Source organism: Aulonocara stuartgranti, assembly GCF_965226115.1.
Source record: "Aulonocara stuartgranti genome assembly, chromosome: 14".
NCBI lineage: Eukaryota > Metazoa > Chordata > Actinopteri > Cichliformes > Cichlidae > Aulonocara > Aulonocara stuartgranti.
In genome coordinates, this window is record NC_138950.1 from 14,001,630 (window position 1) to 14,012,951 (window position 11,322).

The 11,322-nt window shown below is 41.1% G+C and overlaps 2 protein-coding genes across 2 annotated transcripts; one reads left to right on the forward strand and one right to left on the reverse strand.

The window, feature by feature from the left end:
• Nucleotides 1–102: 102 nt before the first annotated feature.
• Nucleotides 103–6,498, forward strand: LOC309688440 (histone H4 transcription factor). The gene is made up of 10 exons (XM_082504161.1): nt 103–395; nt 905–1,089; nt 2,141–2,367; nt 2,463–2,574; nt 2,654–2,806; nt 2,906–2,980; nt 3,335–3,455; nt 5,364–5,502; nt 5,595–5,719; nt 5,846–6,498. The coding sequence occupies exons 2-10, from the start codon at nt 939–941 to the stop codon at nt 6,270–6,272; spliced, it is 1,530 nt and encodes a 509-aa protein (XP_082360287.1). The 5' UTR covers nt 103–395; nt 905–938; the 3' UTR covers nt 6,273–6,498.
• Nucleotides 6,499–6,704: 206 nt separating this feature from the next.
• LOC309688273 (uncharacterized protein) lies at nt 6,705–11,098 on the reverse strand. Its single transcript, XM_082503871.1, has 6 exons — nt 10,891–11,098; nt 9,186–9,326; nt 8,972–9,064; nt 8,793–8,861; nt 8,210–8,327; nt 6,705–8,123 (listed from the first exon to the last, which is right to left on the reverse strand). The coding sequence occupies exons 2-6, from the start codon at nt 9,282–9,284 to the stop codon at nt 7,402–7,404; spliced, it is 1,101 nt and encodes a 366-aa protein (XP_082359997.1). The 5' UTR covers nt 9,285–9,326; nt 10,891–11,098; the 3' UTR covers nt 6,705–7,401.
• Nucleotides 11,099–11,322: the final 224 nt, after the last annotated feature.

Genomic DNA, 11,322 nt, shown 5'->3' on the forward strand with positions numbered 1-11,322 from the left:
TCAGTCATCCAGAGAAGAAGAGAGTGCAGACAGGGTGGAGTGGGTGTAGATGAGCTTCAGGGGTGATTTGTGATAGAAGGATAGAGAGATAGATGTAGATAATCCATTGTGGGACCGTCTAAAGAGAGAAGCTGAAAGAAGAAGAAGAAAAAGAAGAAGCAGAAGAGGGGATAGTAATAATAATAAGAAGTGTATAAAAACAAAACGCTATTTACTTCAGGCTTTAGTTTGCTGCGGTTTCCAGTGCAGTAGGTGGCGATATGCTCAGCTTTCCCGGCACAGTTTTAATAATAAACGAAGAAGAAGCGACAGGAAATAAACAAAGCCAAACAAGCTGAGAGGAGGGAAGCGCAAGGAGGAGCTCAGATCTGCTGCACAAAGTGATATTAACTGCTGTAAGAAACATTTATGAAAAACTTGTGTATCACTAGAGTTAGAAACAACAGTATGAATTTATACAATCCCGGGTTAAAATGTACAAGCTGTATTAATTTAGGAAAAGTCGGATAAAGAGCACAGACCTGTGACAGGTTTCGCGGGAGCTAATCTGTTAGCCAGATAAACATCATCTGCACAAACACAACTTCTTAAGGATGAAGTAAACTGTTGTTAGGTGTGAACGGCCTCATTAACTGTTATGACCAAAAATATATATTTTAAAAATATATGTTTTGATGTGGTTTTAGTTACTCATTCAGTCAGATAGTGAGAGCTTTGGCGCTAACTTCAGCTAATGACTCTTCAAACATTTACAGACATGTTTCAGTTTCCATGACACCATCAGTCCTCGTTAGCACATGCTAACTAGCAAAACGGCGTCTTTAGTAGTTTAGATGTCGTAGTTTAACGTTTCCTTTTCTCTCTGGGTTAAACATATGTGCCTACTTTCTGTGTGGCTGGTTAGGGTGTGAGGGGCTGAGCTCACAGGACTCAACGACATGATGACAACAAAGAGACTCGGGAACTTTGAGGTGGTCTGTGAGTGGGGTTCGTGCAGTTTCACGGGCCGCTCCATGGAGGAGCTCAGCGACCACATGTGTCTGCATTTGAAGGACTACCTGGGGGACAACGATGCCCTGGAGGAGCTGGGTAAGCGATTTTGCGTGCAGGGGTGGGCGAGGGGTCAGCTTTTGTTGGGCAGCACATTTAGTTTATTAGCATGGGGTTTAATGGTCAGTGTTTGGTCCAAGTGTTGTCCAGTTTAAATATGCCTGTTGAATATTACAAAGAGGTGCTTCTGTTACTGAACTCTCATTGTGGTTGTGTGTAGATCAGTGCAAGGGATTGGATTTTATTGTCATTTAAAATAAAATTTGGCTTACAGTGATTTATATGGACAAGATTACAGAGATAAAAAATATCATTGTGCTGTTTTCTGTTTTGCAGCATTTCTCTTGTTTTTCCTTTCAGCTCATCCTCTCTTATACTTTTGTCCCTCCATCGGCCAGGCTGTGGCACATTTTCTTGTTTTGGGTTCTTTTGTGACCTCTTGGATGAGTCGCTGAGGCGCTCTTAGAGTAATTTTGGTGATTCAGTAATACTGCCTTTGTAGATATTAGATTGTCTTTAGCTAATATTAAAATTAGTTTGATGATCTGAAACAAATATGCAAAAAAAAAGAAAAATCATGAAAGGGGCAAGTTTATGGATTAAACTAATTGTGATTATTAGAATTTTTTGTGATGTCTGTACTATTTTACTGGTAAATGCTTATTTTAATCACTCACCCCTACCAGTCATCTCTGCATCATCTAACCATAACCTGCTTATATTACAAATGCTACGAATGGCAGTGCTGCAGAGTGCACTAAAAAGCCCCCTGCTTCATTTGAGTCACAAGTAAAACTGCTTTTGTAGCTACAGTCAGATTTTGCCGGTACATGGTTTTATTTTTATTTTGTGACAGCAACTGTCTCTACTCAACACCAGACTATACGATGGGATACTTCTCAACCTCATGCTGATCACGGTTAATCTGGTTTTCATGTTATTGGACATGTGGGTGCTTTAAAGTTTTTAAAGTTGCTTTAAACATTCTGTAATGACATTGCAATAATTACTGATTCTCTTTCTTTCTTTCTTTCTTTCTTTCTTTCTTTCTTTCTTTCTTTCTTTCTTTCTTTCTTTTTTTTTTCGTTAGATGAATATGCTTGTCTCTGGAATGGATGTGAATTTCTCTCCATGGGTAGCCCTGCAGAGCTGGAGGTCCATGCTTATTTCCACAACTACCATGGGAAGCTCAAGTTCATTGGGTCACAGCTGCTCAAGTCCCGTCCAGATCTTCCCAGCTGCAATCAAGGCATGCACAGCAACAATCTGGTCCCTGAAGGATCAGACGGATATGTTTGCCAGTGGGAGCAATGTGATGTACGTATTTTTCATTTAAGTTATCCAGTCTTCACTAAACGATTGATATATTATCATGGGATTTATTTATTTTTTCCTTGTTTTCTTTTTTAAAGTGTACATTTAATAATCCTGAGTGGTTCTATCGACATGTGGACAACCACATAGAAAGTGCTGAACCACAGTCTCTGCCTCAACAACAGCAGGCGCTCTTCTGCCAGTGGGCAGGTACGACCGGGAGTTTTTTAAACGTTCGTGAGACGCTATCTCCTTGGACACCGTGTGACATTTCCCGTTTTGTTCACAGGCTGCGACGCCTTTTTCAAGATCAGATACCGTTTGAGGGAACATATGCGGAGCCATACTCAGGAGCGCCTTGTCGCCTGTCCTACGTGTGGCAGCATGTTCTCCAGCAACACAAAGCTGTTTGACCACCTGCACAGGCAAGCTGAGCCAGTAGGTGAGACGGACGCTTAAGCTCGCATTAAATTTCTGTGATGTTGATGTTTTAATTGCGCCGCCTTATTGCTGATGTTTGTATGTGTACTTATCCTAACAGAGACGCTGGTTTGTGAACACTGTGGGAAAGCTTTTTCCAGCGAGAGGCTTTTGCGGGATCATGTTCGTCAGCATGGTGAGTTTTATTCCTAAATTTTCTTTTGGGATTAAATTGTTTTTATGGCTGTTTGTCTTGAAATATTAGAAATGGAGAGAGCGGTTTATGAGCAGTTTATCGCACATTGCTACAGATTTTCTTTTGTTTCTGTTGTCAAGCTCCCTACTGTGTGGTCTTTAGATTTGTATTCATTGAGCTCTTATTTTGTACTGAGTTATGTCATTTGGTTGGTCAGGTGTACAAAATCTGATCTATTTCAGTTTCTTTGTGATCTGTTAGTTATTAAACGTTAATAGATCCATGGTGGATCTCTGACTCAGTTTGATCATCTGTTACATGCATTGCCCGCCTTTTTTTTCTTTTTACTCTCAGTGAATCAGGTGAAGTGTCCCTTTTGTGACATGACCTGCACCACTTTGGCTGCTCTGAAGATCCACATCAGGTTCCGCCATTGTGATGAGCGTCCGTTCCCGTGCGACTTCTGTGACAAAAGGTAGATCCTCCAACACAGCTCATCAAGTGTTCAGTTAACAGCAAACACACTCTTAACTCCATCGTTTTCTTTAATCTGGCAGCGAAAGCTGGGTTATCAAGTTTCAGCTATTTCAGTAAAATTCTCTTCCATAAATTTTTTTTATCATTAACGTCTTAAATCGTGTATTTGTGAGGAACCATGTAGCATTTTTCACATCCAAAGTCACAAGGAAGTTTTCATTCCAGCTCACTCATTATTTCCTTCAGTTTGTGTATGTGTAAGTAATCCCTGTGAGGCAAAAACTCATGTGACTTTAAATGCTTGATTTCTCACAGTTTTCTGCTCTTAGCTTGTCAGTATCCTTAACATGGTGCTCTCAGGTACACAGCTCTGTTTGTGAATACAGGATTCGCTAAAAAAGGTCTTTCAGACTGAGGAAGAACAAAGTGGGTGCACCATGGGCCTGGTATATAACAAACAGGGATTATTCTTAACTGTGATTTATGCAAAGCTACTCTAGTATAGAGTCAAAGAACAAAAATGGGAGCTGGAAATGAGCTCAGGATAATATCTGCTCTTTAGATCTTTTTATTATATGTTTTTAGTCAAAATACTCCCTTTAATATCTGCTTCAAATGTAACCAGTCTTTAGTCGTGCCTTAAAAATATTGTATACCCTTTAAGGAATTCTCCTAATAAGACCTTAACCAAACTATTAGGAAAGGTTCGTTAAAATATTGTGTTTAAAGGGGTTTTTAAAGAAAGAGCCACAAAATGTGAAAAAAGAAACCAGTTCCTTGTTTTATTGTCTTTCAATCATTTATGTCTCTGTATGAGATATATTGGTTTGCAGCCTCCTGTGATGTCAGAACAGCCTAATCATCGTCTCCAACTGACCCTCCCCCAAAGGAGAACCAGCAGGATTGACATACAGATGTTTGTAACTGTTTCTGTTTCATTTGGGGTGTTGTTTACTCAAGCACAATAGACATTTTTATGTATGAAGTAACCACAAAGAACAGGAAAATGCAGGCACTTCTGTTCAGTAACACAGACTTTACTGCCTATGCTGACCAGTCCTGCTTATGTGCATATTCATCCCTCAGAACAGCCCATTTCGAGCCAGGAAAAACTCTGCAGTGTGTAATTTTATTTCTTTTATATACTCAGTAGAGCTGTGTGCTGTGACTGTTCCTGGCTGGAGCTCAGTCGCACAGCAGCTCGTTTGCTTTTAAAGCCCCCAGATACGCCCTGTTAGGAGATGAGTTAAAAGCAGGGGTATAAAGGTGGGGAAGAATTAGTGACCTGTGAGGTATTTTTTAGCTGAAACTTGAAAAAGATATTAATAGAACACATGAGGGTAGAAACGGGCCATAATATGGGACTTTTTAAGTAGCAGTGCAATTTTTGACTCATCTGTATTGAAAATGTAAACAACTATAAGTAAGTAAGAAGTAAGAGGCACAAACATGTGACATGTGAGTGAGAATGCTGCTAGAGCCACATCTTTATTACCAAAATCAGTTTTTACCCCTCAGCCTTGAAAGGCTGATGGGGTGCTGTCGTAACCCTGCTGTGCAGGCGGCTTGGACATTCAAATTTGTGAATACAAAAAAGGAGGCGACAGGATTTTTAAATTCATACCATAAGTGATTCTACAAAAAGTCTCAGATGACTTTGAAACTCAGTGACTTGGTCCTCAAGGTTTCTAAAGATCTTGCAAATGCGATAACTCGAAAAAGATGTCACCAAGTATTTGAAATTGACACCAAATCTCCCTCAGGTTGGAATCTCAGTGAGGTCAACTATTCTGAAAATCACTTTGGATTTTTACATTTATACCAGAGGTGCATCTACAGGGAGGCTGAGGGGTAAAAGCTACAGTCGCCAGTAATTTTAACTGTTTCCATCTTTATTTCCCCACAGATTTAAGAACCAGCGCGATCTGCAGAAGCACACAGAGGTTCACAATGAGGGCACCATGTACAGCTGTACAGTGGAGGGCTGTGATTATACTTGTCATACGTTCCAAACAATGAGCCAGCACTTCAAGAGAGTCCATGAGGTTTGTAACACAGTGTCGTCCAACATATTACCTGGTCAGATCATCTCAGCCTGCTGTGACTGTAGATATGGTTTTTTGTTGATGACCAATAGGTTGGGGGAATGGCTAAATATAAATGCCATATCTGTGATAAGGTGTTCTCTTGGTGTTACACTCTTACACTTCACCTTCGTAAGAAGCATGAGCTGAAGTGGCCCTCTGGACATTCCCGCTTTAGGTGAGTCACCTGTGGTAATAGTCATCCTCTCTGCTTTACAGTCCTCTGGGTGCGACGAATATAATTTAAGTAGAGCTGAAAAAAAGTAAAAACTCAAATGGATTCCTCTCCTCTCCTGTCATACAGGTACAGGAAGGATGTCGATGGTTTCCTGAAGTTAAATATGGTGCGCTTTGAGACTGTTGAAGTGACAAAGGAGATCATGAAGAACATGGCCAAGAAGCCTCAGAGCCTTCAGAAAAGTCTGAGTGGCAGCAGTCAGGACGAGAGCGCTGTTGTCACGCTGGAGAGCGGCCGAAGCTCTCCCACAGGATCCTCCTCGCCCTCCTCCAGCTCCTCCTACTCCTCAGAGTTCTCAGGAGGTGAGGACATGTCATCTCAAGCCAGCCCCAGAGGCAGCGACTCTCCTGTCTACTGTGTGATGAGCACCATTCCTCACATTGAGGACGAGTCTGCAGGACTGATGCAGGAGGACTGTGATGGTTTTGGGGCTTCCGGAGCAGTCCAGGCTCTGACGGAGGTTGCGAGGGGCCTCGGCATGGATGTGGTTTAAGTGTTCACTGTGCACTGGGTCAGATGACCCACACCCAGTGTAGGCTTTATGCAATTAATAAAAATTTCTGTTAAAGTTTTTATGAATGGGGGAAGAGTTAAAAGCACTAGAAAGCTTGTTCCATGAAATGTTCTCCAGGCACTGAATTCCGAAGACTTTATTTTTTGTTGTGACCTTTGTTGAATTTTATTGTTACACAGTTAAATACATTTTTGAAACAAGAAAAGATCGTGCCATGTTTTTGTGTCTCTTTGTGGTTTTAGGGATGCTAATGAGGGTTAATCCACATCTATTCATACATCCTCACTTTTAGCATTTAGCTCAAAGCTTATGTGCAAAATACAGTCTTACAGACAGAATAAATGGTAAATGGCCTGTATTTATATAGCGCTTTACTAGTCCCTAAGGACCCCAAAGCGCTATATAAATCTCCATAAACTCCATAAATCGGCAGTTTTTCATTTTCCAGGTTTTTTTTTAGAGGCCAACCTGAGCCCAACTTAAAAAAAGTAAGCACATGAACATGAATCTGCTTACACTTTAAGGTGTAAATAATCAGTGCTGCTCACTGTGGAGTACCACAGAAACCTAAATGACCAGTGAACACAAGACAGGCGCTGTAAATATATATTTTTAAATACCTCATAGTACCCATCATGTCCTAATGATCTCTGTTACCAGCTCCCAGCTTGAGTTAGGGAACCCAGTCTGCTTTTAAGATTGGATTAAACTTAGCTTTTAGGTTAAGCTTACATTCAGAGCTGGATCAACCCTTCAGCTATGAAGCAAATGGCTCAGACTGCTGGGAGACCTTCCTTGAAAACATTCAACATGCATTTATAAGCCATTGTTTTATGTCTTTAAGAGTTTGAAATGTTGCTGTTTTTTCCATTATCCTTAATTTTTCCTTCACTTCACCCAGTTCCAGGACATGCTTGCCCTCGATGAACCTGGTTCTGTCAGAGGTGCTTTCTCCCACTCTGGCTGATTACTCAGAGATTCCTAGTGCCTTGAGGTGACTGTTTTTATTTGGCTCGGTATAAATAAAACTGAAGTGAGAGATGAAATTTGAGAATGTGAGCTCTCCCTTTCTGAGCCTACTCTGGAGACTCAGGGTCCCAATACTGCATCAGAGCCAGTATGAGGCCGCTGGCGTCTGCAGCGGTGTTGACACTTCTCTCGACAGAAGTGTCTCCCTCACTCGAAGGAAATAAAGAGGTGTCGTGATACCTCTTGCTACAAGAGGTTTCCTGATTGCCTTGCAGGTATTCAGTGAGTAGTCTTTAAGGGTGTGTTTCCTAAAATGGAAACTGTGTGTGTCCCTCATTGTCTCCCATGAAGAAGTCTGGCAGGGATGCGTCTTGGTGTCTGGATAAGACGCGTTAAATCTAATGCTGTTAGGATACAGGAAAGAGCAATCACTCATGTTAGTGTGTTGCACTTGCATGTTGTGTGCTGGTGGATGTGTATAAGTTGTGATGAATGGAGATGGATAATACTGCAAAGTCTGAGAAGAACCAAACGGACTGTTGGACATTTCGTGCCTCATTCTCTTTGCTTTGTTGATGCCTTCACACTCAAACTGCCTCTTCCTGTCGAGCGATCCGCTGTGTCTGCCATCAAGGTCAGAAGTGACTATTAATTCCCTGAACTTCTCTTTATGAGGTAAATTCTTTGTTGGGCTAGATTGGTGGATCTGGTGTTTCTCTTTCTTATCAGGTGTTGAGTGCTGGTCCTGCTTCTCACAGTCAAGTTTCTCCCTGTACCCACGGCTGTGGGTAGACACTGGTGGAGGCGTTTGAAGGTCAGAGACAGAACAGTCACAGCTTGTAGTTTCACTCTTACTTCCACCTGAAGAGAATTCAGACGAAGAGTCTAAGTCCAAGAAAAGGATCAGTGCTACATTTCTACTTAATAATTGCTGGCGTGAAACTCACCTGAACATGGGTGTGCACACGGCTGGTGTAGTTCCTTTTGTTGCACAGAGGCAGAGGGACTGCTAGCAGGACACTCAGGTGTCAGCTCCTGTTGACTGCTGTGCATTTGTTGCAATTTCTGGTAAATTAAATATTACATGTTGGTTATCAGACAAATCAGCTGTGCAATTCAAGATCAGTATGATCCATTAATATTATCCCTCTGCGAACTTTTCACAATACTGTGAGCAATACAATTCACAATAACAGCATTATTGTGACATACCGCTGAGCTGAAAAACAATAAAGCTCAGGTAGTTTATCTCTTAGGAAATGAATTACACTCAAAATAAGAGTATGAGGAGGTGCTGAAGAGCATCTCTGAATACACAACAAATCCAATCGTAAAGTAGATGGGCGACAGCAGAGCGACTGGCAGAAGACCGCAGGGTGCCACTTCTGTCAGCTGAGAGCAGGAACCAGAGCCTACAGTCTGCATGGGATCACCAATGCTTCCACACGTAACTCCCAAAACACGTAGAGACGTTCAAAACTACCACAAATCCCAATAAAAAAATAACAATTAAATTTATTTAGCGCTCACCTTGAGTTGTTTGTGGTGGTAAATTTTCCACGCAATACACACGTGCAGTGCGCCCCATCTCCCTCGTATCTGGAAAAGAAATCATTCATTTTAATGAAAACAATTTCATCAATTTAAAAGGAAAGCGAAGTAACATTTTATATATTTTAGTTACTGAGATTCTTGAGTTTTTTACTCACTGTTGAGTTAGAGGATCTACTTGTTGCTCTGTGCGAGGCTGTGATGGGTGCAAAGAAAGTCCTCATTGTTTGTCCGGGCAGGTTTGTGTTAAACTGTAGCAAGATGTAAAAGATGGATATCAGTGAGGAGTAGGTAAAAGCAGGCGAGGGGCCTGGAATAACTTCCAAGTCTGAGCAGCTTCACATGAGGATAGTTAAAGTAATCACATCTCACATTTCTGTCCTGAGGTCCCATCAATGCTGGATTTGGCAGGATGCTCGAGGACTGCTGCAGGACGGGAGTGAAGGCATGCCGGGGGATGTTCTGATGCATGTGGAGAAGTTGACGGAGCAGGCTGTGGTCGCAGGAAGCAGACTGATGAGACAGAAACAATTGACAGTTTTAGTTTCTGAGCTAAGATGGCAGATCGCATGCAGTAGAGCAGGAGATTTTAAAGTCTCACACTATAGGGTAAGTTAGTTAACCACAACATAAGCCTTGTTTTCTTGCCCTAAATCTGTTTACATGTTGGTAAATTGGCTTCATTTAGAGTATCAGAAAATCCCATTTAAATCGTTTCACCGTCTCTTATATTGAAACTGCAGAGAACTTTCAAACAGGATGATTTTCCTGGGAAGTTTTGGATACTGCGGAGCTCCCTGATCTCCAGTTCATTGTGGTTTTTGATTTAAGGTCACCAACCATTAAGAATGTTTTCTAAAACATATTGTACAGTATTGAGTAAACCTTTTAGGCAATTTGCTTTTCAAATCACATGCAAATGACTGTATCTTGTTAGCTTGCATCACAGATGGTAATCCAGTTGAGGCAGTTTGTGTGCCAATCCATTTAATTCATTTAAAATCCATCCGTTTCAAGGACACATGATTAGTAATGCTGTTAGCGAATGGGAGGCAAAGTGATGAATATAATATTAGAGAAAATTAATCTCTAGTGATTTATTGTAAATGTGGGACACATAGGAAAGAAGCAGAAAATAACCTGATCATAAGACAGTCCTCACCTATTTCATTCATATCAACAGGTAATTAACCTGTACACAGTATTAACGCAGTGGCAGACAACTGTATTGGTCTCTGTGCTTGCAGTGCACAGTGGGCTCTGTAGTTTTGCTCACTGGGACTACAAACATTTAAAAACTATAAAAAAAAGTCGGGTGTACTCCTTTCCGACAACCTGTCTTCGCTGCAGCAATCCAATAGCCTGATCCCTCCTTTCTCATAAAGACAAGATTAGCGAGAGGCTACACCTCCTATGTTCTCTAAATTTCGTGCATGTCAGCGTGCCACAGAAATCCTTTAATCTCATAAAGGAGCTGTTTGTTAGGCGAACAGCAAACAGAGTGAATAAGGCTTTGGAAACATCTTGCTGTGTCATCGGAGGGCACAGATAGCACCGGGGCTCGCCTCTGACATGACATGTGCTCTTTTTTTTCATGCTCAGAAAAAAAAAGGTTATTAATTTGCATCCTTTATTTTTTAACATGTCATTAGTAAAACAAACTGGCACAAACGACAGCTGAACAGTTAAGGTCGTTTCTGAGAAATGTTTTATTCACCTCATCTAATGTTAATATTTCATCGTTTTATATGATCATCAACTAAACTTCTAAGAAACATTTGACTGTTTTCAGGCAGTTTATTGGTCAAAAAGCAGAACAAAAATGGAAAAACAGCTATCACTTGCAGTCCCAGAGCAACTGTAACACAAGTTAATTTGATTTAATCACCTGAATTATCACATAATTAACATAACATGGGGAAAATAGATGTAATTTTATGTTTGAGAAGTATATTTACATATACTTCTCAAAATATTTAAATTGTCCCCGTCTTACAGCAGGGGTCCCTCTCACAATTTAATATTTGACATTTTCCCTTCCAAAGTCATGTATGTTTTATACATTTATGAGTCTTACCTGTGAGCACCAAGTCCTTTTAAATTTCAGCTAAATGGTGGGGGAAAAAATCCAGATCAATTCAGCCGAGCATTCAGGAGCGTGAACCCTGTTTGTTGTCCCTCTGCAGGTCCTAACTTCATGTCAGCAGGAACCACTTGTTGCTGTGAATCGGTGTCAGCTGTCTGCTGGCCCTGGTCAATTAGTCAGTGTTACTTACCAACACCGGGAAAGACCATTAACTACTCCTAATGGCTTAAACTAATCCCATCAGCCATATAAATCTTTGTGATTGAGTTTAGGGAAAGACAGCTTGTGTGGCAGCAGAAGGGATTTCACAAAGAGAGACAATGGAAATAATTGCAGCACCTCCAGCCATTTCTATTGTTAAAAGAATCCCGTCCAGCACCGTGCAGGACAGCGCAACGTGTAAATATTCAGCAGGTCGATGTG

Excerpts from the sequence above, each read along its gene's own strand:
- LOC309688440 (XM_082504161.1), top strand. The coding sequence starts at position 939 with ATGATGACAACAAAGAGACTCGGGAACTTTGAGGTGGTCTGTGAGTGG. Across the intron at positions 2,575-2,653 it reads GCTCTTCTGCCAGTGGGCAG|GCTGCGACGCCTTTTTCAAG; the intron begins GTACGACCGGGA and ends TTTTGTTCACAG. Across the intron at positions 5,503-5,594 it reads ACTTCAAGAGAGTCCATGAG|GTTGGGGGAATGGCTAAATA; the intron begins GTTTGTAACACA and ends GATGACCAATAG.
- LOC309688273 (XM_082503871.1), bottom strand. The coding sequence starts at position 9,284 with ATGCATCAGAACATCCCCCGGCATGCCTTCACTCCCGTCCTGCAGCAG. Across the intron at positions 8,862-8,971 it reads GTAGATCCTCTAACTCAACA|ATACGAGGGAGATGGGGCGC; the intron begins GTGAGTAAAAAA and ends TTTCTTTTCCAG. Across the intron at positions 8,124-8,209 it reads GTGTGCACACCCATGTTCAG|GTGGAAGTAAGAGTGAAACT; the intron begins GTGAGTTTCACG and ends AATTCTCTTCAG.